The sequence below is a fragment of the Brachyistius frenatus genome, unplaced genomic scaffold (genome assembly GCF_029030835.1).
Source record: "Brachyistius frenatus isolate BFR_SWC_R1_liver_20210118 unplaced genomic scaffold, ASM2903083v1 Contig_61, whole genome shotgun sequence".
In the NCBI taxonomy this organism is placed as follows: Eukaryota; Metazoa; Chordata; class Actinopteri; family Embiotocidae; genus Brachyistius; species Brachyistius frenatus.
This window is the reverse complement of record NW_027210660.1, coordinates 690,239-714,738: the sequence shown is the minus strand read 5'-3', so window position 1 is coordinate 714,738 and position 24,500 is coordinate 690,239. Positions and strand designations below refer to the sequence as shown.

The following is a 24,500-nucleotide window of genomic DNA, read 5'->3' as shown; positions in this document are numbered from 1 at the left end:
TGTAACTGAACGTGCCATAGTATTATATACTTTAAGGTCATACATATGTAACAGTTAAAACTGTGAAGGCAACAAACAGTAAACATTAAGCTGACTATGATGCCATTTTGTCTGTAGTTCATCTACTGTTCATACTGCTGTTTTGATGTGCACTGATCTCTGTCCCCCTCAGCCCCACTGGATGGCCTCTGGACCGTGGCTTGTTGTACTCAATAGAAACTCTGATAGTTCAGTGGTCTGGACAGATATGGAATGTGCTGAAGAAAGATTCTGGTATAGTGCTGCTCCGAGGAGACCACCCTGGTCCCAACGTGGAGCTCCAGTTTTGGACCACTCAGAGGGAAAACCTGCTGGGCATCCAGTCACAAGTATGGCAACAGGCTCTGTGGAAGCAGGCAGGGGTGTCGGCGAAACAAAACTGCAGCTCTCGATCAAAACCTGATCATTATTAACTTTGTAAATTAATGTTAGAATGATTCTTTTCTTGCTTGTTTATATTTCATTGCAATAGATCTTACAGGTTTACCTAACAATGTAACAATGTGGTGACTTAATGTGCATCCCATTATGATGTCTTTGTCTTCAGATCCAGAGCCCCAAAGTGGAGCAGATCATGGAGATCCTGAGAAGAGTCAAGAGCAGCTACTACTCCGCCTTTAAGGATGTCTGCCTCAAAGTCAATGAGGGTAGATCGTTTATCAGTGCTAATTAATGATTTCCCTCATTCTGTCATCTAGTCTCTCACAGCCCACTTTCTAATTTAGTTTGACTTAAGAAACAAATTGTCTTAATACATACTGCACAAATAACTTCTGTTGTTTTCTATATAAAGCCTGATAACTTATATATTTCATATTAATACTCAAAGGCAGCTCTTCTTTGCCTTTTTTTTGTGTTTTGTCATGCTAATTTCGCAAAGGTGGGCAGTGTGGCAATCACACTGATGTCGTTCCTAAAAAATATCAATCTCAGACCACAACAACTGGGGCACCTGTAATCCCCTGTTACGTTCATGTTATCCACTAATACCTCTGGATGTAATTATCACAGCTGTGCTGGAAGCAGAGGACATAGATCTGTATCTACGACCTCTGAGGAGACAGATCAGCAACTTAGAAGAGAGGACTTTTCCACAGGTGGATTCTCTGCTGCCTCGTCTTTTTCACACACTCTGTCTCATCTGGAGTCATTCCCAGTACTACTGCACCCCGCAGCGCATGGTAGTCCTCCTGCAGGAGTTCTGCAACCTGATCATTGAAAAGGTACAGTGATGCATGTCTGTCGATATGTGAAAGAAAGGGAGACAAAAGAAAATAAATTAAGTGACATAAACAGCTAAGTCTATGTCACATCAAGTATTGTGTATCTGTATACAGGCCTTTGCCTACCTTATCCCAGAAGAACTGTTTAAGATGGAGCTGGAGGAGGGGATGGAGAGAGTACAGATAAGCATCTCTGTCCTGCGTACCTTCAAGCAGTTGTTTCACAACCACCGCCAGCGGATCCCAAATTACTACAGACACAGCCAGAACATCAAGCTGTGGGACTTTCCAGCGACTCTTGTGTTCCAGCGTTCAGATCACATCATGGAAAGGCTTCTAATGATCGAGGTTTGTGTGCTGCCATGCGTAGATCTATGTGTTGGTTTTATTGGAAACATTTTAAATGCATATGTGGCTGACACTTCTTTAAAAAAAAATTTTTTTTTAAAGACTTGGTAGAAAATTTTGATTCTAAAAGTCATTATTATCAGCATATTTACATCAAGTAAACTGCAATAAATTAATTTGTTAAGAATATATTTGATTTACTATCACCCCGATCCACCAGTGGTGTTTCTCATCTCCTTCATAGGAACTTTTCGCCACAGCACTGGACTTTCTGAAGCTGGAGAAAATTGAACTTGGCGGATCCAGAGGGAAAATCCTGAGCGAGATGGTGTTCGGCATGAGCGAGGAGTTTCACGACCGCTGGCGGACCCTCAGAGAGAGCAAATATGATCCCTTGGATTACACTAATGACGTGAGACCTAATGAGATTGTTGCAGTTGTCTCTGATATCACACTGTTATTTAATTAATAAGCCCCAAAGGGTTGTGATTCGCAGTGATTTGTAAGTGTAATTGACAGGCACAGCCAAATAATAAAAAATAACAATTAGATGTCATTTTTCTGCCCAGCAGTGTAGTAATTTAAAGGTAGCAAAGCAAAGTAGTTGCTAAGCAACACACAAGAACCAGTGAAGGTAGACATTATTAGTCAGTGCATCAATATTTAATTTACTAAATATTTTACAACAGCTTCCAGTGTGACTCAGAACAGGAACTCAATCAGAAATTGATCTGTGTTATAATACATTTTTCTGAAGTGAGTGTTATTCCAGCCAATACTGATTAAGGAGAACTTGAGGATCTGGACTGAAAATTTAATGGAATAAAAATTGCCTAATAATAGGAATGGAATCAAAGCTTTTTAATCACAAAAGCAAGTAAAAGTATTCATCATTTCCTCTCTAATGCCTTCATGTATCCAGGACTTTCTGCGTCACTACAGGCGCTTTGTGGAGCAGAACAGAGATTTTGACCAAAGATTAGGAACCGTCCTCAATTTGGCCTTTCAGCACTCCAAAAACCTGAAGTCAGGCTTTAAGGTATGCTCTTACACACCCCTTCAACAATTCCAAGACTGTATTTAGTAGTATGCCTACGCAGTGACAGTATTGTGTACAAAAAGCGAATAGAAAATGTTTGGCAATATTTATGTACTATAATGACAATGATCTATGCTGAGGGGCATTCTGTCATTATTGGGAATATCAATTTGTTTTGTTATTTGTGCCAAAAATATCCACTGTCATAAAACTGTTGTTGTGTCCCAAGTAGTTGTTGAAGATTTTTGGCACACTGCTTGAGCGACCCAGAATCCACCAGCTGTTTTCTCCCAACTACAACGTGATGTTGGCCATGTTCAACCAGGAAATAGAGCGCTGTCAGTTTATACTAGATCAACACAGAGACGGGGTGAGAGAAACTGAAGCCAAATAATATTCTCAGTGACTTTCACATTTGAATACTTTTAGAACAGAGTATTGAAAAATGTAGCTATTTTAGGTGTGGTAAATGACAATAGTCTGCCATTTAAGAGGGAAGTCTCTAAGAGTTGGCACATTATGCCACTATGACTCACACACTTGTGTTACAAAAATCCATGAGAATGTATTAACTTAAAGTATAAGAATGACTCAGTCATCAGTCAGATACATGAAGCCTTGTGTTACAGAGACAGTCAGGCTGTGCGATCCTGGGAAAGAATATGCCTTCAGTGGCCGGAAACCTCAAGTGGTCGCAGGAGCTTCGGATTCGCATCCTCACCAACAGGAGCCACCTCTGCCAGCTGGCTCACATGTATTGACCAACTCTATGCCTCATGCACATATAGACACACACACATCTATCCTGCATCCAACCCATCTGTTCATGTGTTTACTATAATGCGCTCTATTTATTGTTAATTTATAGTTTAAAGCTTTAAAAAGATTGACTCTCAGACAAGACTCTCAAAAGGTTTTAAACAATCAGCCGTTTAAAATTATATGTGAGATTCTGGTTGTAAAACAGATTTTAATGCAATAATATTTAATTATCAGTGTTTTGGAAATAAATTCTAGCACACACTGCTAAAACAACATATTCTCTACCTTTTATGTCCCTCATTTCTCACCCTCCATCCTTCTTTCTGTTTCAGGCCTCTGGGTTGTGCCGAGGCAGACGATGTCCTCCAGAAGTGTGAACGTGTTCTTGAGGTTTTGGACCAGCATGATGAGGAGCTGTTCTCAGAGTGGACCGAGGGCCTGGAGGAAATCTGTCACACACACCTCAAGGAGCCACTGCTGACTCTGGACACTGACACAGGGCTGTTCCACGTCAACTTCAGTCCTGCTGTAAGTACAAAGGAGATTCATTATGTAATAGACGTAAATAAACATATCATTCAGAGTTAAAATATAATTGGGAAGTGTTGTGTCTACAGTCGTACCCGCCAAGATGTTCCATAAAGTGAAGAAAGATGGCAAATCTGACATATCAAACAGACTAGCTTTGACTGTATGAATTTGCAAATTAAACATTTTGTCAGACAGTTTCTTCAAGCCCAGCAGAAACAAGGGAGACTTTAAGTGGTCTCTATTTCTGGTATCAAAAGTTTTTCTCAGCTCAGGATGAACAAACAAATAAAATCTCACCAACATAAAAGTCAGATAAAAAAAGAAAAATGATAGTCAACAAAGTTCAGCATCAATAGATATTCATTAGCAGCAATGTCAAAATCAGAGAAAGTAGAAATAACTTATTTGATCAAATTATTTATTACATGTTATCCTCCTCTCACTGGGCCCAGCTGACGTCGGTCCTGAGGGAGGTGAAATATCTCAGCATACTGAAGAACCAAAACATTCCTAAAGCAGCTCTGCACCTCTATTCGAAACGTGAAAGACTCTACATGGTGAGTAAATAGACTTCTAGTGTTACATAATTAGATATATATGTGAGCTATGTGGCCGTAAATGTTTTTTCGAAATGTGTTAAGAGAGTTAAAGTATTAATGCCGCATTTTCTCATGTAGTACACACAGACCCTGACCTTGGTGACCCAGTGGTACAACCAGCTCCACAGCACCATCCTGGCTGTGGAGCTGGGACTGGTGAAAAATGAGATGGGTGGGATGAGACGACACCTGGATCCGGCCCTCCGAGAGCTGACCTGGGATCAGGATGACCTATGGGACTACATTCAGAGTACACGAGACCTGGTCAAGGTATTAGAAATTTCTATTTTAGGGAAATGGTCTGACTGAAATGCCAGCAAACAAAAGGTTCAAGGTAATAGGTCAGTTTTTTCAATACATGTGTGTGACAGACATCTTGCCGTCACCAAGGGTTCTTCCAGCCCGAACGCACAACAACCAGCCAAAGTATAGTGTGTTAATGTGTTTCATTCCACACAGCCAATATTACACCTCCATTGTGTTCTCCTCTCAGTCATTCGAGCACTGGCCCCACGTATCATCCGCAGCCAGCCAGGCTGCTGCTCTGTGTCCTCCGGAGTGAGCCCGTGGTGTCCTGCTTCTTGGGTTTTTAAGGGCAAAAGAGAGTCAATCAGTGATTCATTTCAGCTGGGGCTAATCAAGCCTCTTCCAGGCACCGTTCCCTGAACCACTCCCCCAATCAGTCCCTCCTGCAGCTGAGCCAAACCACGCCCCGCCACCACAATGTGTTGACACTATTTTGCAGGATATTTACAGTGTTCTGCTTTAGTTTTAGTCAAAAGCCTATTTCAGATCAAATTTGGGCTGAAATAGAAAAAGAAACCAGCCAAACTTTCCTTCATTATCACTGTGGCCCTGTCCCACAGCGCTTCCTCTCTATAGCAAGCACTTGAAAAACAAAAAGCATCATGATGCTGTTGATGATGAAATGTAATTATTGGCAGTAAGAGTTTCTCTTTTTTGCTCTCGCCAGAACATTTCCAATCGTGTCCAGATGAGTAAAGCTAACGTGGAGGCCATCCAGGCACTTATGGGTAAATTCAGCAACCGGGCTTTCATCACCAGAAAGAGACGTGATTCTACTCTCCTCATCTTCTCTGACATTGAGGAGAGTGTTTCCAAACAGCATGCTCTCATCACCAGTACAGGAGAGCAGATACACAAACTACTGCAGGTATCTTTACATCTTATTCTTCTTGCTCAAGAGAAGAATTTCTTCACATAATGTACATGTTAACATCTGGTTTTTCCCCCCTTTTTTTTTTGCCACTGTGCTCCAGGACAACCGGTCTCTGCTCGGTGTGACGGATCCTGACAGCAGTGAGTGGCAGGCCTACAAGGAGTATGTGGACCGGATGATCCTAGCGGGCTTCTCCAGCGCAGTACGCTGCTCCCTGCAGTACCTCATGGACAATACCGATGCAGCTCAGCGCATCACACCACTGTTCGAGGTGCAGCTGGTGCTCAGCAGCAACGAGATGACCTTTGACCCTTCATTAGACTTAAACCACAGCGGGAACTTCTACGAAATTGTGGATAAGATGGTGGCCAACATCACAAGCATGGCATCCTTCATTCCCAGAGTGGCACTCCACAAGCAGCTAGATAACTATCAGGTGTCGTACAGATTAGATTATTGATTTATAAACAGATAAATATAGAAATATTTTCTTGCACACACACCCATGTCATTCATGTGCTATCTTGATTTTTCACCTTTTAGTGTGACATTAATGAAATAGAGGATTTGTCAGAGATGTGTCATATAATCCGGTCACGGGCACGTGCAGCTATTGCTAAAGTAAGTGTCTTTTTTTGTGTGTACAAATGTAGGCTTATGTATCATGTTCACAGTATATTTGTAAAGATTATGTTGATTTTCAGGTCATAGAATACCAGGCATCATTTTCCAGCTACCGCTACCTCTGGACTGATGACAGGTCAGATGTGCGCACCTGTAAAGTTTAAGTTTTTTTTTGTTTACATTTATCAAATTTAACACAGAAATACACACAACAGATAATTCCATTTTAAGTTTTTTTGTCCTTTTTTTTTTTTTTTTTTTTATATATTCACAGGTCTGAATTTATGAGACAGTTCCTGCTTTATGGCCACGTGTTAAGTACGGAGGAAGCCGAGCTCTATGCCGACTATGAGCTGAAAAAGAACCCTCCCACCTTGGACAACTTTAAAGAACAAGTGTGTTGCACATTTTTGATTAATTTATCCTTAAACTTTTATGTTTCACTAACCAGCATTTAGAAAGCTGGTTGGTGCAACCTTTGTCACCGAATCATTCTTCATTTTCAGATCAATCTGTTTGAGTCTCTGCATGTACGAGTGAGCAAAATGGAGGACAGGAGGGTGTTTTGTGGCTGGCTGCAGCTCGACGTCCGACCCTTTAAGCACACTCTGATGAATGTCATCAAGAAGTGGAGCTGGATGTTCAAAGAGCACCTTCTCAACCACGTAAACCAGAGGTGAGATGAACACATGTACCATAATAGGTGTAAAAGCCAGTTTAATTTTGTCTGTGCCTTTAAGTGGACAAATGGGAGTTGGAACTGTTTCTTTTTATCAATATCACAATTCAAGCATCAATTTAATGTGCCACTGCCTTTAATTCTGAAACTTCACATCCTCCTCCTTCCTCTAATCCCACAGCGTGAGGGAGTTATCTCATTTTGTCCAGGACACAGCCCGTGGTCTCTCCGCTAAGGTGTCAGATGGCAACTATGCAGGCCTCGTGGACATAATGGGACACCTCATGGCCATACGAGACCGACAGATCAGCAGCGAACAGCACTTCAAACCGCTCAAATCTACAGCTGAACTCCTCAAGACCTACGGACAGCAGCTTCCGGAGAGCGTCTACACGCAGCTAGAGGTGCGTACCAATCCACAAACACACATAGCAGATACCTACAGTTTTAAGCACATTACATACTTTCCTCCTTTGCCACAAAACACAGGAGCTGCCTGAAAAGTGGAACAGTCTCCGAAAAATTGCTTTTACGGTCAAACATGAAGTGGCACCACTGCAGTCAAATGAAGTTGCAGTTATACGTAGGAAGTGTGTCCACTTTGAGGTGAGGCTGCATGTGACTCGGGTAGGATGTCAGATTGGCAGCCCTTTACAAAGAGCTCAATGTCTGACATATAAACCTTCTTACTTTCTGTCCTGCATTATATATGATGCCACACCTCCCAGTGTCTGTCGCTGATTGATGGAGAGGTGGAGGCAGATATGCATGAATCTTACATTTTTCATATTTTCACATCTTAGGTCAAGCAGCACGAGTTCAGAGAGCAGTTTCGTACTGAATCAATCTTTAAGATCAGTGTGGAGGAGCCATATAAACTAATTGATAAGGTGAGACATTCTTTTGCCACTTATTAAATAAAGAAAACCTGGCAGTCATTCTTCAAAGTAGTAGTTAGCCTATGATTAAATCAAATATATTAAACAGTACAATTTTAATGAACAGCCCATTGACATGTGTGTCTGCAGTCTAATCAAGCAGTAGCAGTGATGGAGATGGAAATGAAGACGCTGCAGGACACAGCTGATCTGTTTGAGGTCGGCTTCCCCGACTACAAGCAGCTACGGCAGTGTCGCTCCGACATCATACTCGTCAAAGCAGTCTGGGACATGGTCATCTTTGTGAAGGTCCATATGTGTTTGAGCTCCATAATCAGAAGGGAGTTGTGAGAAAAAAATATACAGAAAATATCCACACTGCAGTTTTCTCATGTTTTGAACTGAATCCTTTCCATATCTTTAGATGTGTTTTAGAGTTTACTGAGCGCTCTAATTTCCTTGTAGACTAAGTGAGAAGAGATGTCCCTTTTTGAAAATCAGTAGAGAATGAATCAAATAATCCTTTCAATCTCTTATGAATCCTAGACCAGCATAACGGATTGGACAAAGACTCCCTGGAAAGAGATCAACGTTGAGCAGATGGACATGGAGCTCCGGCGGTTTGCTAAAGTATGACAAGCTTCTGTGGAGAAATATTTTGATTTATACACAATTTTTTTAGTTCATGCAAGGTTTAAAAAGGTTTTTCTATAGTTGTGAGTGTTTGTCTTGTGTGTTGAAGGAAATGAAGATGCTGGAAAAGGAGGTGCGAGTGTGGGACGTCTATATGGGTCTGGAATCAACTGTAAAAAACCTGCTGACTTCTCTGAGAGCCGTGAACGAGCTGCAGAACTCTGCTGTCAGGAAGAGACACTGGCAACAGCTGATGAACACCACCGGGGTATAACATAAGTCTTTTCTGCTGCTGCTGCTGCTTCACCATGTCTCCTACTAATTTGATAATGTGTCATCGGTGATAATGTTCTGCAGGTCTTCATGTACTCTACCTTTATTCTCCTACTCTGCAGACTCATCTCCAGGTTCACTGAACCCATTTATCTTTGTCTGAAATCCAATCACATTCACAGCTTCAATGTATTGTTTGTGTTCCTCAGGTCAGGTTTGTGATGGGCCAGGGCACCACCCTGGGGGACCTGTTGGAATTGCAGCTTCATCGTGTAGAGGATGAGGTTAAAAACATAGTGGACAAGGCTGTGAAAGAAATGGGCATTGAGAAGGTAGGAATCCAGACCACCCAATAATAACACAGTGCTGTTTTTATTAATGCATTAGATATTTGGATTGAGGTATTTAAGAATTGATGAAGCAAAACGATTCCTTGTTAAGTCTGTCATAGTTTTTTTTAACAGTTTAAACTTAACAATAGAAATCTACTGAGATGGATTTCCTGTTTGAAAAATGAATTTTTTATCTTACCAAAAAGTCAGCCCAGACCCAAATCCTTTGACTGTAACATGTATCTTCAACCTTTTACTTAATAATAAGAGAACAAATCACCACTGACTTCCTGTATAACTCGGAGTCATGCCATCTGCAGAAGTTCTCTGACAACTCTGCAGTGGTTGGGTGTATAAGGGATGGATGGGAGGAGGAGTACAGGGCAGTAGTGGAGGACTTTGTGGAGTGGGCTGGTGGAAATCACCTGCTCCTGAACGTGGTCTAGACCAGAGAGATGGTGGTCGACTTCAGGAGGAAGACGACGGCTCCACAACCGCTGAGTGTTCTGGGAGAGGATGTGGACATGGTGGAGGAGTACAAGTACCTGGGTGTGTCCATCGACAACAGACTGAACTGGAAGACCAACATCAACGCTGTCTACAAGAAGGGGATGAGTCGACTCTTTTTCTTGAGGAAACTTCGATCCTTCAATGTGTGCAGTAAGATGTTGGAGATGTTCTACCATCTGTTGTGGCCAGTGAACTGTACTTCTCCGTAGTCTGCTGGGGGAGCAGCTTTGGAGCCAGAGACACCAACAGACTTAACAAACTGGTTAAGAAGGTCGGCTCCATCATTGGCTGCAAACTGGACAGCTTGGAAAAGGTGGTGGAGAGGAGGACGCTGAGGAAACTATTATCCATATTGGATAATCCTGACCACCCTCTCCACCACCTGCTGCAGGGAAAGCGGAGCACTTTCTCCACCAGACTCATCCAGCTCTGCTGTCACAAGGACCAATACACGAGATCATTCCTGCCCACAGCGATTAAGACTATACAATAACTCACCTCTGGCAAAATCTATCACACATCAATATCACCGCTACACTGTTGTTTGTTTGTTTGTTTGTTTGTTTGTTTGTTTAATTCATTGCACTGCTGTTTGGTTTACTTTAGTTTAATTTAATATTATACTATTTGTATTTGTATATAATGTGTTTTTATTTTTTTAAATGTATATATTTCATATTTTATACTACCTTTATTTTTTTGTATTTGTCATTTTTTTATTGCTTTGCCCTGTACTGTATATGCTGCTCTGGTGAAAAAAAATTCATTTTATTAATAAAGTATCTATCTATCTATCTATCAAAGAATCAGAAAGCACATCCACAATGGACAAGACAGGTGAACTCACAAGTAATGATATAGAAATGAGACATAACATACTCAATAACACCCTTTAAAGTTTATCCTACTTTCTTTTTTTTTCTTTTCTTTTTCTTGTCTTCCGGTGTCAGCTGTCACAAGTCATGTATTCTGCATTTGCTTGATAGGTTTTGGCAGCGATAACCCAGACATGGAGTGTTATGTCACTGTCGTATGAGACTCATACCAGCACAGGAACCCCACTGCTCAAAGCAGACGAGAATCTGATCGAGACACTAGAGGACAACCAGGTGACCTTGAGTACCGCATGTGATATGTACTTGATTTTATTATATCAAAAGACAAATGTATTATAATGTTTCATAGTTAAGTTTTAGCATGAAGGGCTTGGGCTCATTAGTGTCACACTGACTTGTTGACATCAAAGACGTAGCTGACTTCAGCCAAAGAGGTAGAAATACACAGTGAATGGGGAATGCAGAAATTCTCATGTGATTTGTGTAACAGTGCATGAAAGTGTCTTCGTACAGACCACCGTGTAAAAATTCTGTTTAATTTTTCTCAGGTGCAGCTGCAGAATATCCTGATGAGTAAATACATTGAGTATTTCCAGGCAGAGGTAAGTGGATGGCAGAGGAAACTGATGGTGGCTGACCTGGTCATCTCCTCTTGGATGTCTGTCCAGAAGACGTGGGCCCACCTCAACAGCATCTTCACCAACAGCCTCGACATCCGTTGCCAGCTGGCCAGTGATGCCGAGCGCTTCCAGGGAATACACTCTGACTTTCAGGTAACGCATACCAAGTAGAGTTCTGGCCTACATCCTTCAATCACACTGTATCATCATATTGCATATCCTTTCTCTTTTTCTGCTCCTTTCATCCAGAGTTTGATGACTGACGTGGTGCGGAGCAGTAACGTGGTAGACGTCACCAATCAGCATGGCTTCCTGGAGAGCCTGGAAACTTTACAGCAGAGGCTCTCTGTTTGCGAAAAGGCCCTAGCTGAATACCTGGAGACCAAGAGACTCACGTTCCCCAGATTTTATTTTGTTTCTGCCTCAGATCTGCTAGAGATTGTCTCCAAGGGAACACAGCCCAAGCAGGTGACAGATTACCATTTGATTATGTTTTCCACGAAAGAACGTATACAGATATTGTCAGCGCATTGTGGTTATCAGTTCAATATCTTTTTCAGACTTTGACTCAGTGTTATGGAGTAGACAACGTTAATAAAAAAAAAAAAAAAAAAGAAGAATGAAAAACAAAGTGGAAATTTGCCAATGATTCTCGTTTCCTTTTTTTATTTTCATAAAATTCCAGCCAATAGATCAGTCTGTAAACATCATACATTTTAAAAGAGACTTGAACCATAGTCAGTGCGTGTGTTTGTGTTTTTCCAGGTGACCAGACACTTGCTGAAGCTGTTTGACAACATAGCAGATCTTCGCTTCAAGGATTCAGACAGAGTTGGAGGAGGGGAGGATGATGGGGAGGCAGTTGCTATAGGGATGTACAGCCGGGAGGGAGAATACGTGTCATTCTCTGAGCCGTGTGACTGTGAAGGACAGGTATTGAAAGACTACAATTGATTCCTGTGTGTGCAGTTACAGCAGTAGAGTTATACTCGGTTATCACTGTATTCACTAAGTACATGTATGGTAGATGGATAACTTTATACAGTGCAGTATGTATATTACTATATGTCTGTGAAGGTAAGATATGTGTTATTCAAAGGCAAGATGTTTCACCTCATACAAAAGGCTGCTTCAGTACTGAGGAACTAAAGAAGAAGAAAAAGAAACTCAAGCATGTCCGGTTGCCTTTGATTAACACATATTTGTTATGATTTCCTTCCTTTTTTCAAATGATACAGTATATAGCATGCGATTCTATTTCGATTTGTTTGTTAACATTTTTACTAGTTTTTTTTTTTTTTTTTCTCATCAGGCAGAGTGTTGGTTAAGTGCCTTAGAGAGCACCATGCGCTGTACAGTGCGAAAGGAGATACAGGAAGCTGTAGCTGCCTATGAGGACAAACCCCGAGACCAGTGGCTCTTTGACTACCCTGCACAGGTCTGATAATGTCATCTCTGTAGAATTCCCATCTTAACTTTATAAACACACACCTTATCCGTTGTGTTTTCTCTCCATTCACAGGTGGGGTTGACTGGTAGTCAGGTGTGGTGGGCCACAGATGTGGGCATTGCTTTTGAGAGGGTGGAGGAAGGATTTGAGACAGCTCTGAAAGACTACAACAGGAAACAGGTAGTGCTGTGAAGTAAGATATTGTGAGGCTGGAGGGTGAACACAGGGGTTGTTTTGCGTGATGATGTTTGCTGAATCCTTGTTTTCTAGATCACACAGCTCAACTCACTGATACACATGCTGCTCGGAGATCTAACTCCTGGAGACCGACAGAAAATTATGACGATCTGCACCATCGATGTCCATGCTCGAGATGTGGTTGCCAATCTCATTACTCAAAAGGTACTAATATTAGTATAATAATATTTATATTTTTTTATTAAACTTTATCTAAGCTCTTAGACTTTACGGTTGTTTTTACTGTGTTTTTCTTTAGGTGACAACAGGACAGGCATTTGCATGGCTGTCCCAGTTACGCCATCGCTGGGATGAACAAACGAGACACTGTTACGTGAACATCTGTGACGCCCAGTTCCAGTTTAGTTATGAATACCTGGGGAACACTAACAGACTGGTCATCACCCCACTCACTGACAGGTATGCATATAGGCATATAGGCATGACGATTCACCTGTACATGCACATACATATTATTATTTACAAATACACAGATGTTATTACTTTGGTTACTGATTGTGTTTTTCTGTTTATGATTTTTTTATGTAAACCGACCGCTGTCAGGTGTTACATAACCCTGACTCAGTCCCTCCATCTGACGATGAGTGGTGCCCCATCAGGCCCAGCTGGCACTGGTAAAACAGAAACTACTAAGGACCTGGGACGCTCCCTGGGCATCATGGTTTATGTGTTCAACTGCTCTGAACAGATGGACTACAAGGTAGCATGGACCGCACAGATGTTCTTCTCACTTAATGCAACATAGAATCCATTTATATTGTCATTTATGTTTATTCCACCCTTCAGCTTCTCTCTCTGTCTCCATCATGTCATCAGTCCATAGGTAACATCTATAAGGGTCTGGCTCAGACAGGAGTGTGGGGTTGCTTTGATGAATTCAACAGGATCTCAGTGGACGTTCTGTCTGTGGTGGCCGTGCAGGTCAAGACTATACAGGATGCTGTGCGCAACAAAAAACAGAGGTATATGTGGAAATAATGAGTATTCCTTCATTTGTCTGGAAATCTGTTCAACATTTTTTTTCCCTTTTAGCAATGTGTAATTGCCACTTTTTTATATGTAGGTTTCATTTCCTGGGAGAGGAGATTGAGCTGAAACCATCAGTTGGAATCTTCATCACTCTGAACCCAGGTTACGCCGGCAGGGCTGAACTCCCGGAGAACCTCAAGGCTCTATTCAGGTCGATATAACGAGAGGAAGAAGAGACTTTTAAGTACAAAAGCTAATAAGTGTCAAAGAGGACTAATTGTTGTGGATACTGTTCAGGCCCTGTGCAATGGTGATCCCAGACTTTGAGCTCATCTGTGAGATTATGTTGGTGGCTGAAGGATTCATAGACGCACGTCTACTAGCACATAAATTCATCAGCCTCTACACTCTTTGTAAAGAGCTGCTGTCCAAACAGGTATATCCAAAAACAAATCTGACAAATCATTGAATAATAATACTATCACTATTTATTGTGTTTTTGTGTTGTGTTTTTAGGATGAGTGAAAAGCTAGGCTTAATTTCAAATGAAAGAAATGAGAAGATTTGGAATGTTATTGGGTATTTTAATGTAGGGTGTAAATGGCATTTATTATCATGCTAGTTTAATGACACACAAGTTTATTTCCTTTGTCTGTCAGGATCATTATGATTGGGGTTTACGTGCTATCAAATCAGTCCTGGTTGTGGCCGGATCTCTCAAGAGGGAGGACCGTAGCAGACCTGAGGAGCAGGTGTGCATCATTCATGGAAGCTGTTGTTCACATTGAAGTGTTTCAGCTCTTATGGATGTAAAAGAATTGTTTGCAATCCTATGGCTTGTCATTTCCACAAATTTGAGTTTATGAGTTTATGAATGCATTTGCATTATGGCATCAAAACTGTGATGCCATAATTTTCTCCCCAGGTGCTGATGCGGGCACTGAGGGACTTCAACCTGCCTAAGATAGTGACCAGTGATGTGCCCATATTCCTTGGGCTGATCAGCGACCTGTTTCCTCAGCTGGACGTGCCCAGGAAGAGAGACCCAAAGCTAGAAAACGCTGTTCGACAGTCAGTCAGCGAGCTGCGTCTGCAACCCGAGGAAAACTTCATTCTCAAGGTGCCTCTTTACTTTAGCATGAGTTAAATGTTGAAATGTGTCTTTTTCAGTGGCATATTAACAGTATTTCTTTTATATATATTTTTGATGGATTTGCCAGGTACAGTACATGTCATGCTTCACTAGTTTTAGCATAGGAGAATACGCAGAACATAATTTTTGTAGGAAGATAAATGCAAACCTAAACACAGGTCTGTTTTTTTGTGAGAAAGAAATGCTCATTTGTAATCAGCAGTATTATATTATGTATTTTCAGGAATGGTTTGTGATATTGTGACATCCATGTTTGTGTGTCCACAGGTGACCCAGTTGGAGGAGCTGCTGGCTGTCAGACATTCAGTGTTTTTAGTAGGTGGACCGGGTACTGGAAAGAGCCAGGTAAACTCCTAAATCTATGAAACTATATACAAAATATAATTTGAGCTTTTATTTTGAAAGACAATGCATGTGCCCTTCCCCCTATACCCAAACTACATATGGCCTAATACCGTTTCTGTGGATTATCTTGAGTGACAATGAGGGGTTTGTTTTTGTAAAAAGACCCGGTGCACAGTGTGTCCTACAAGTATGATTACTTATTTACCAGATCTTGAAGACCCTTCACAGGACCTACGCAAACATGAAGATGAAGCCAGTGTGGAATGATATTAACCCAAAAGCTGTTACGACAGATGAACTGTTTGGATACCTGCACCCTGCTACTAGAGAGTGGAAAGATGGTGAGAGGCCTGAGGATTATACGAGGGATTTCATGAGCAATAAATGATGATGAAGAGAACGAGTGTTTCCTCCACATTTTGGGTCGCTGTCAAGCCGGAGTTATTTTGGTGCCGCAGTGATTATTCCCAAGTCGCTTTTCAGAATTAATTGGAAAGTTAAAGTACATTTTCTGGCTCACAGTCAGCTTCTGTTTGAATATTTTTCACATGGAATAATTTTACAAGAATTTCATTACATAAGTTTGCTTTGGTACAACATTAATAGTATGTCATGTTAACCAGAAAATCACTGCGACGGAATGTATCCTAACCACTCAGCTATCAGGTCGCCTTGGTGGAGGAACAATCTAAAGAAAATCCTACTTTTATACCATTGTGTGTTTTACTTCTTTACTCCACTTTAGGTCTGTTCTCCTCTACCATGAGAGAGCTCACCTCAGTGGGTCATGATGGACCCAAGTGGATTGTTCTGGATGGCGATATTGACCCCATGTGGATCGAGTCACTAAACACAGTTATGGATGACAATAAGGTGAAAGTGCTCTTATATTGTCCTTTTGTTTTCATGCTCCTCATGCTGGATTTTGGCTTTTATCTAATGTTATTTTTATGTTAACTGACCCAAAGAAAAAAACTTGCACACACATTTTTGTCAGTGCAGTCAGTATTTTGGGACCAATGCTTAAGCTCCACCCCTTCTATTTTCACCCTTTCATCCAGGTTCTGACTCTTGCCAGTAACGAGAGGATCAGTTTGTCCTCCTCCATGCGTCTACTCTTTGAGATCTCTCATCTGAAGGCAGCCACTCCAGCCACAGTGTCCAGGGCAGGAATACTCTATGTCAACCCGCAGGACCTTGGCTGGAGCTTGTAAGACACACACAAGCATAAAAACAAATGCACACATAAAATCATGGACTTCACTTTTCTGTAGTTGTATTTTGTTAGCAGTGCTGCCTTCACTGTATTCTCAGTTATGTGACAAGTTGGATAGACACCCGACAGGCCCAATCAGAGCGAGCCAACCTCACCATTTTGTTTGATAAGTATGTTCCCTATTGCCTGGAACAAGTCCGCTGCAACCTGAAAACCATCACTCCTATTCCAGAAAACAGCATGGTACAGGTGTGTTCCTCTGTATACCACCTACAAGCCAAAGAGTTATAATATATTTAAATGCACATGAGAGAGCTCCTTTATTTTGTTCAGTCTAATGTAGCATCTGTGTATTTTGATCCATCAGACCCTGTGCTCCTTGTTGGACTGCCTGTTGACAGCAGAAAACACTCCAGCTGACTCCCCAAGAGAACTTTATGAGATTTACTTTGTCTTCGCCTGCGTCTGGGCTTTTGGAGGAGCTCTCTTTCAGGATCATGTGCGTGGTGACTCAATAATTGCATGAAGAACTAAAACTCCTTCCAGCTAATCAGATAATTCAGATCATTTTCTCACATTATGACAGTCTGTTCACCTGTCACCCATTTCAGCTGAACGACTATCGTGCCGAATTCAGCCGCTGGTGGTCCAAAGAGATGAGAGCGGTGAAGTTTCCCTCACAGGGCACTGTCTTTGACTATTTCATCGACTCTGAGACTAAAAAATTCACTCCGTGGAGCGAGAAGATGATGCAATTTGAGCTGGAGCCTGATGTACCATTACAGGTCTGTGATTAATCAATGTGGGATTACAGGGATTGCAACACATTATATGAATACTCTCAGTCAGGTGTCACCCAGGTCATGTGATCCCTTGTTTCAGACGGTGCTGGTCCACACCCCAGAGACCATCGGTCTAACCCACTTCATGGACCTGCTGCTCCAGAGGGGCAAACCCATCATGTTAGTAGGCAACGCAGGAGTGGGCAAGACCATCCTGGTGTCCGATAAAGTGGCCAAGCTGAAGGAGGACTACATGGTAGCGAAAGTCCCCTTCAACTACTACACCACGTCGGCCATGCTGCAGCGTAAGAGCCACTGCAATAAGTGTGTGTGGTGACAGTCCTTACAAAACATTAAAACTCATGTACGTTTTACTCGATATGTGATGGAGCACAAGTATGAAGACTTAAGTTAAATGATTTTATTTGACAATGTCCAAACTGCTGTATCTACTAAATTATTCCTTCTTCTTTAAATGTCTTTCCACTGCTGAAATAATGTTTTTATATACTAAGAAACACAGTGTATCAGCACATTAGATCCTAACGCTTTCTGTGTCTATTATGTGTTAAATGTTAAATGCATTGCCGATTTATACATGTGGAAATACACAGCCGTCATTACAAAACAATCTATTTATTCTGAACATTTATCCTTGAGTTTTTATCTCTCCTTCCCTGGTGCAAAACTTTGAAGCAATGGCAATATTTTCTGTCTCAAGTGAGTTACTATCCACAGTTTATCATTTTCTCAAACTGTCTTCTGCATGATATGCACCTCAGGTGTCCTGGAGAAACCCCTCGAGAAGAAAGCTGGTCGTAAGTTTGCTCCTCCTTCCGCCAAGAGACTCATCTACTTCATAGATGACCTCAACATGCCTGAGGTGGATGTTTATGGGACCGTCCAGCCGCACACACTCATACGCCAGCACCTTGATTACAACCACTGGTAAGACGAGACACACACACATATTCTAAGCATATATACTGTTAAAATGCACAACTGTGCAGCCACTTGGTGTATACAGCTGTTACACAGAGTCTGATGGTCAGTTTTAATCTGAAAGAATTTAAACTTTTTAGGTATGACAGACAACGGCTGGTATTGAAGGAAATACATAACTGCCAGTATATCACCTGTATGAACCCAACGGCAGGAAGCTTCTCCATCAACCCCAGACTGCAGGTACAGCCAGGCATGCACACACATACAGTGCAGACTGTATTTCCAAAAAGAATCAACACTGCTGTTTTTACTAAACCTTCTTTCTATCGCCATTACCTCCATCATATTACTTGATTACGATTTTAAACATTGTGAAACAATACATTTTCCATGATAAAAGTAAAACAGAATTTACTAAATCAGTAGTAGAAAAAAGAAGCAGCTTATGCACAGAAAGGATAGATAGGCAAAAACGTAGAAATAAATCGCCTTGAAAATAAACAACCAATATATTGTACATTTAGTATTATACGATTTCAGGGGGAGTTCATAAAACATGATAGTAAGTTAAAGTTTGGGCCAGCCATAAACTCCTAATGGTAATTATTCTTAATTTTTACTTTCTCCCTTCCAGAGGCATTTCTCAGTGTTTGCAGTACATTTCCCCAGTGCTGATGCATTAGCCACCATCTTCTCCAGCATCCTGTCGGCTCACTTTCTTCAGGGAGGATTCAGCTATGGAGTCTCTCGCTCAGTCGGGACCCTCGTACAGGTACACCTATCAGTGCAGCATTTGTCTCCATTAAAACCTAATGTGTATGCATGCAAACATCCATTTATCAGCCACTACATCCTTGACACTTCCCATCTGTATGTCTGGGTCTGCTCATGCAGGCAGCTATCTGTCTGCACAAGAAAATCAGCCAGAACTTTCTCCCTACTGCTATTCGCTTCCACTATATCTTCAACCTGCGAGACCTCTCCAACATATTCCAGGTAACACGCTCTGTGTGCAGTCATCCTAAATACTACGTTAAGTGAAATGACTGCTGTGTTAAATGTTAATAGTGTTATAGAAGAATAATAGAAGATTAATAACTCCAGTTTAGCTCCGGGTGATACAGGTAACTGGTTTTGCAGCACATAAACTGCGACTACAGTCAAGTGTAATCTCATCACGTATTGTTTTACTCCTGATATGTAGGGTATCCTGTTCACCCTGCCGGAGAGTATCCGCTACCCCATGGACCTAGTTCACCTGTGGCTCCATGAGAGCTCCAGGGTGTACGCCGACAAACTGATGGAGGAAAAGGATGTGGAACTCTTCAATAAGATCTTGCTGGACACTGGCAAGAGATATTTTGAGGTAAGGAACATACAGTAACATCTAATATATTATCTTTTTCGTTCCACCCAGCATCACCTGGTGGCAGAAGGTTGTAAAAACAAAAACACACGTGATTTTTGTAGTTCACAATATAGATTTTCAGATATTCAGTTTACAATATATATTTCTAGCTTTTGGAAGACAGTTTAACTGTGGCAGTATTTCATTGCTTGTTGTTTCTGTTGCTGCCAAACTTCCATAGGGAATAGATGAGTCCATCTTTATCCACCAGCCTCTGGTGTACTGTCACTTTGCCCTGGGAGTGGGAGAGCCTCGCTATCACCAGGTTTGACACATTCATACACACACATGATAGTCAGAGGTTTTCCGGGCTGGACTCCATGTTGCTCATTTCAAACTCTCATTTATTCTTTATTAACAGTGGTAATAAAAATTGGTTGACTTTAATTGTTTTTGACTTTAATCAATTTAGTATGTCGATTATCAGTAGTGGACGTATTCAAAGACCTAATGACACAAATTCTGCTGTCATGTCTGATCTATCTGGAGGTAAATGAAGATGAATGCACAGTCATTAGCAAACTGATTGCCTTTCTTTTCTATGTGGGGTAACTTAATTTAATTACATATCTGGAAGCCACCACATAGTGACTCAAAAGAACCAGGTTCATTTGTTTGTTTGCACATCTTGTCAGGCTTCAGACTGGGAGAAGCTCCAGAAGACACTGGCAGATGCTCTGGAGCACTATAATGAGCTGCATGCTGTTATGAACCTGGTACTGTTTGAGGAAGCCATCCAGCATGTGTAAGAAACATACTAACATGCACAGACAAGGATTTATGAATATGTGTGCAATTGCAAAACACAGACAATAAATGCACCATGAATTGTGGTGTCTCCATTCAGATGTCGTATCAGTCGTATCCTGGAGGCCCCCTATGGCAACGCTCTGCTGGTTGGGGTCGGCGGCAGCGGGAAGCAGAGTTTGTGTCGGCTGGCTGCCTTCCTCAGCATGCTGGAAGTTTTCCAGATCACGCTGCGTAAAGGCTACGGCATCAATGACCTCAAAGTAAACAGGCATTTACACACGCACAACATCTATAAAAAGCCATCCTTCTATTGTCATTACAAGGTTTGATACTGTGTAATACATTATATTTCTTATATATTTCTCTGCTTTGTCCCTTTGCTGCACCCCTCACGTGCAGAGTGATATAGCAGCATTGTATATAAAGGTGGGGGTAAAGAACATTGGGACAGTGTTCCTTCACACAGATGCCCAGATTCCAGATGAACGCTTCCTGGTGCTCATCAACGACATGCTGGCTTCAGGTTTGGCTACACCGACACTGCGTCAGTGTCTACTCCTTTAATAAGCCAAGGAATGAGCGTGCTTTCACATTTCTCCTCCTCACATATCACACAGACTTGTGACATGTCAGAGAGGCCGGCGAAACAACACAAGTAGTGTGTGTTATGTGAGACTGACAGCTCTCTCACTCACTGTCAGAGAAACAACATTGCAGCCAAGTAAATGACCTGAAAGAGAGAAGTTGTGGCTTTATAAAAGTAGGACTTATCTTGTATTGCTTATGTTATTCAGGGGATATTCCAGACCTGTTCAGTGATGAAGAAGTGGATATGATTGTGACGTCAATCCGTATGGAGCTGAGGGGATTAGGACTCATAGATACCAGAGACAACTGCTGGAGCTTTTTTATTGAAAGAATACGAAGACAGCTCAAGGTCTGAAACATCATTTATCATATCATATTAGTGTCATATAATACCATGAGTTATTCAAACACATTTTTCTACTTCATTGATTCTAAAATGTGACTTTGCTTTTTGCTTTTTTTTTTTCCCACATGCTCCCGCCCCCCTCCATGTCCTGCAGGTGGTCTTATGTTTCTCTCCAGTCGGATTCACGTTGCGAACTCGTGCCCGGAAGTTTCCAGCTCTGGTTAACTGTACTGCCATAAACTGGTTCCACCCGTGGCCTCAGCTGGCTCTGCAGTCCGTCAGCACTACCTTCATAGAGAAGATACCTGCGCTGGAGGTAACAATTAGTTGAGCTAGTACTCACGATAACACAGATCTGCTACTTACCTGTAGGATAACTGAAATGCATATGTGCAAAGGGCCACATTGTCTCTGTGAGTTGGCATTTCCACTTTGAACATGATTTAAATGTCTCAAACGGTAGAGATTTTATTATGGAGATATAGTATCTCTGTAACATCTATAGTAATGACCTAAAACATGTTTGTATGGCTCAAGTGAATCTATATTATTTATATTATTGTATACATCTACTGAAAAAAAATTATAGTTACTCTGTGAGTACATTGTGATCATGTCCTGAATCCATGTGTGTTCATGCCGTGCAGCCAAATGTGAGGGCATCCATCAGTGAGTTCATTTCCTACGCCCACACAATCGTTAACGAGGTGAGCAACTGCAAAGGACTATGAATGAGAAAACCTTTCTCAAATCTTCCGTAATATGATTTGCTGTTTTTTTTTTTCCTGTTTTGACTTCACCATACAGGTGAGTGTCAAGTACCAGCAGAATGAGAAGCACTTCAACTACATCACTCCAAAGAGTTTCCTGGAGTTTATGAAGCTGTATGACAACCTGCTGGCAAAGAAACGCACCGAGCTGACTCAGAAGATGGAAAGATTAGAGAATGGACTGCAGAAACTGCAGACTACTGCCTCACAGGTCAGTGAACATACACCATACTGCACTAATGCAAGCCACAGTTTGTGATCCATCTACTGTCTGTTAGTGTACTTTCTTTTCTTTTTTCAGGTGGAGGATCTGAAAGCTAAGTTAGCAGTGCAGGAGGTGGAGCTGTGGCAGAGGAACACGGATATCGAAGCTCTAATCGCTAAGATAGGACAACAAACTGACAAGCTCAACCTAGAGAGAGCTGTAGCTGATGCTGAGGAGCAAAGGGTAAGAGGGTGTGACTCCAGGGCCTCTTAAGAAGCAACAGAGTAGGCATGAAGCTGCGTATTATCAAAATTACAGCACATTTTGAGGTTCATTTAATGCCACTTCCATGATGATATGCTCCATGGAAAACAGGGGAGAGGTAATAACATGTCTCAGAAATAAGCTGAACTCGCAACAATCCATCCATAGATGACTTCACACGTTTTGTGTTGTTTTGTGATTATTCAGGTGGCAGCAATTCAAGCTAAAGTGACCAAACAGCAGCAGGAGACTGAAGAGGACTTGGTGAAGGCTGAACCTGCCCTTCAGGCAGCCAACACAGCCCTCAACACACTAAACAGAGTAAAACACACACAGGCTCCTCGACCGTTTCACCACATTTGATTTCTGATTTTAATTTTAATCAATTTCATATTATGTTCGTTGTAAGTGAAAGAAAATCACGTTACAAAGTTGTCTCTGACTCAAACCCCCAACTGTGTGTGTGTGTGTGTGTGTGTGTGTGTGTGTGTGTGTGTGTGTGTGTGTGTGTGTGTGTGTGTGTGTGTGTGTGTGTGTGTGTGTGTGTGTGTGTGTGTGTGTGTGTGTGTGTGTGTGTGTGTGTGTTTGTTTGTGATCCAGCTGAACCTGACAGAGCTGAGAACGTTTCCCAACCCTCCAGCTATTGTCACCAACGTCTCAGCAGCTGTTCTGGTGCTCCTGGGTCCTCAAGGCCGAATCCCTAAAGATCGCAGCTGGAAGGCCTCCAAGGTGGTCATGAGCAAGGTGATATTTTAGAGGAATGTACTTTAGCTGTTATCTCATGTGAACTTTTACAAGTCGCACACAAAAGAAGACTGTCCGTGACAGACGTATTCTTACCTAGTGGAAATAGTCCTTTTGGTTTCGTTGAAGGGCCGGTTAGAGCATGCTGGAGTCCCTGATAGAAATGTCCTTAACACACGCACTTGCTCATGATTCCCCCAAACAATGACCTGCTCTGTTCATATATGATCTTAACCCGACATTACACTGACTTTGTAGTAGGGAGCCGGCAAGGTAAAGTTTAATGTCTGGTCCGACTCATTCAGACATTTGTGTTCTCAGTTACAGCTCCTCCATGTAATGTCGAGATAAACAGGGTTGCAGTTAAGTGGCAGCCTACTCATTGGATTTTTAACTGCTGTTATGAAGCCTCTAGTCTGGCATTTTGGTTTTTGGCATCTTGGATTTTTGGAGCCAAAAGAGGCCATATTTGGATGAACTGTGGAGGGTGGATCTGACAGAGAACCTTGGGACACTACGCCCTACCATTTTGTCTGACAACCTGACTGTGCCCTAGGCAGGTCAATCTAGCCAGGCACGCTCCCAAGCATGCCCCTTTTTGAGGCCTAATATCTAATTAATGGAATTATTTTGAGAAGGACCGTCACAACACTGATCAGAAAGAGTGAAGTTAACTAAGACAGCAAAATGACTTGTGGAAAAAATTCGTATCGACTTTGCATTTCATGAGAGAAATTTATGCTTTTTGAATGAAAGTCTACTGGAGCAGGTGGTTTTGGAAGTCTGCCCCCAGTGGCCATCAGTGGTATTGCACTTTAAGGTATTTCCACATTGGCTTCACTTTTCAGTTTTCAGTCAAGCCAATGTGAGACGACAGCCATTTTTATATACAGTCTATGGTTTCAGTGCATGTCTTGAAAGCAGGTTTAGATTAATTGCTGGACGCTACTGTGCCAAAACATTCTTCATAAATAAGTTCCCTAAATAGCTGAAATGACATATTTTACATTTAAAATGACTTATAGCTGTTTTATTTTTTTGTCCTCTCCCGACTCATAATTTAATATTTATATTTATTGTGACTGTTTTTATATTTCTTTATTATTTATGTGCGTTGACTTTGGACCAACTGCTGATCCTTAATTACTCCTTTCATATTTCATCTATTTTAATGTACATCTGTATCAAACACTAGATGTTA

General features: G+C 41.6%; 1 protein-coding gene across 1 annotated transcript in view; it reads left to right on the top strand.

Moving 5' to 3' along the window:
- Positions 1-598: 598 nt before the first annotated feature.
- The window catches only part of dnah9l (dynein, axonemal, heavy polypeptide 9 like), a 33,959-nt gene continuing 10,057 nt past the window's right edge, over positions 599-24,500 (top strand). Inside the window, exons 1-61 of the mRNA XM_069706105.1 lie at positions 599-686; positions 1,051-1,262; positions 1,377-1,610; positions 1,855-2,022; positions 2,533-2,649; positions 2,882-3,019; positions 3,279-3,403; positions 3,744-3,939; positions 4,395-4,499; positions 4,620-4,811; positions 5,515-5,715; positions 5,822-6,157; positions 6,265-6,342; positions 6,426-6,481; positions 6,620-6,740; positions 6,852-7,021; positions 7,206-7,428; positions 7,514-7,630; positions 7,828-7,914; positions 8,053-8,211; positions 8,449-8,532; positions 8,645-8,803; positions 9,018-9,140; positions 10,637-10,759; positions 11,035-11,259; positions 11,356-11,574; positions 11,872-12,039; positions 12,419-12,544; positions 12,629-12,736; positions 12,827-12,958; positions 13,053-13,213; positions 13,358-13,514; positions 13,631-13,776; positions 13,878-13,994; positions 14,081-14,219; positions 14,443-14,535; positions 14,709-14,903; positions 15,204-15,281; positions 15,490-15,622; positions 16,027-16,154; positions 16,343-16,491; positions 16,596-16,746; positions 16,865-16,996; positions 17,109-17,282; positions 17,380-17,584; positions 18,062-18,227; positions 18,362-18,464; positions 18,859-18,996; positions 19,119-19,220; positions 19,429-19,590; positions 19,814-19,897; positions 20,268-20,377; positions 20,480-20,642; positions 20,782-20,905; positions 21,177-21,319; positions 21,471-21,632; positions 21,964-22,023; positions 22,124-22,297; positions 22,388-22,534; positions 22,763-22,876; positions 23,156-23,299. Coding sequence (XP_069562206.1) covers positions 614-686; positions 1,051-1,262; positions 1,377-1,610; positions 1,855-2,022; positions 2,533-2,649; positions 2,882-3,019; positions 3,279-3,403; positions 3,744-3,939; positions 4,395-4,499; positions 4,620-4,811; positions 5,515-5,715; positions 5,822-6,157; positions 6,265-6,342; positions 6,426-6,481; positions 6,620-6,740; positions 6,852-7,021; positions 7,206-7,428; positions 7,514-7,630; positions 7,828-7,914; positions 8,053-8,211; positions 8,449-8,532; positions 8,645-8,803; positions 9,018-9,140; positions 10,637-10,759; positions 11,035-11,259; positions 11,356-11,574; positions 11,872-12,039; positions 12,419-12,544; positions 12,629-12,736; positions 12,827-12,958; positions 13,053-13,213; positions 13,358-13,514; positions 13,631-13,776; positions 13,878-13,994; positions 14,081-14,219; positions 14,443-14,535; positions 14,709-14,903; positions 15,204-15,281; positions 15,490-15,622; positions 16,027-16,154; positions 16,343-16,491; positions 16,596-16,746; positions 16,865-16,996; positions 17,109-17,282; positions 17,380-17,584; positions 18,062-18,227; positions 18,362-18,464; positions 18,859-18,996; positions 19,119-19,220; positions 19,429-19,590; positions 19,814-19,897; positions 20,268-20,377; positions 20,480-20,642; positions 20,782-20,905; positions 21,177-21,319; positions 21,471-21,632; positions 21,964-22,023; positions 22,124-22,297; positions 22,388-22,534; positions 22,763-22,876; positions 23,156-23,299 — 8,829 coding nt within the window. The 5' untranslated portion in view covers positions 599-613. The remainder of the gene's footprint in view (positions 687-1,050; positions 1,263-1,376; positions 1,611-1,854; positions 2,023-2,532; positions 2,650-2,881; positions 3,020-3,278; positions 3,404-3,743; positions 3,940-4,394; positions 4,500-4,619; positions 4,812-5,514; positions 5,716-5,821; positions 6,158-6,264; positions 6,343-6,425; positions 6,482-6,619; positions 6,741-6,851; positions 7,022-7,205; positions 7,429-7,513; positions 7,631-7,827; positions 7,915-8,052; positions 8,212-8,448; positions 8,533-8,644; positions 8,804-9,017; positions 9,141-10,636; positions 10,760-11,034; positions 11,260-11,355; positions 11,575-11,871; positions 12,040-12,418; positions 12,545-12,628; positions 12,737-12,826; positions 12,959-13,052; positions 13,214-13,357; positions 13,515-13,630; positions 13,777-13,877; positions 13,995-14,080; positions 14,220-14,442; positions 14,536-14,708; positions 14,904-15,203; positions 15,282-15,489; positions 15,623-16,026; positions 16,155-16,342; positions 16,492-16,595; positions 16,747-16,864; positions 16,997-17,108; positions 17,283-17,379; positions 17,585-18,061; positions 18,228-18,361; positions 18,465-18,858; positions 18,997-19,118; positions 19,221-19,428; positions 19,591-19,813; positions 19,898-20,267; positions 20,378-20,479; positions 20,643-20,781; positions 20,906-21,176; positions 21,320-21,470; positions 21,633-21,963; positions 22,024-22,123; positions 22,298-22,387; positions 22,535-22,762; positions 22,877-23,155; positions 23,300-24,500) is intronic.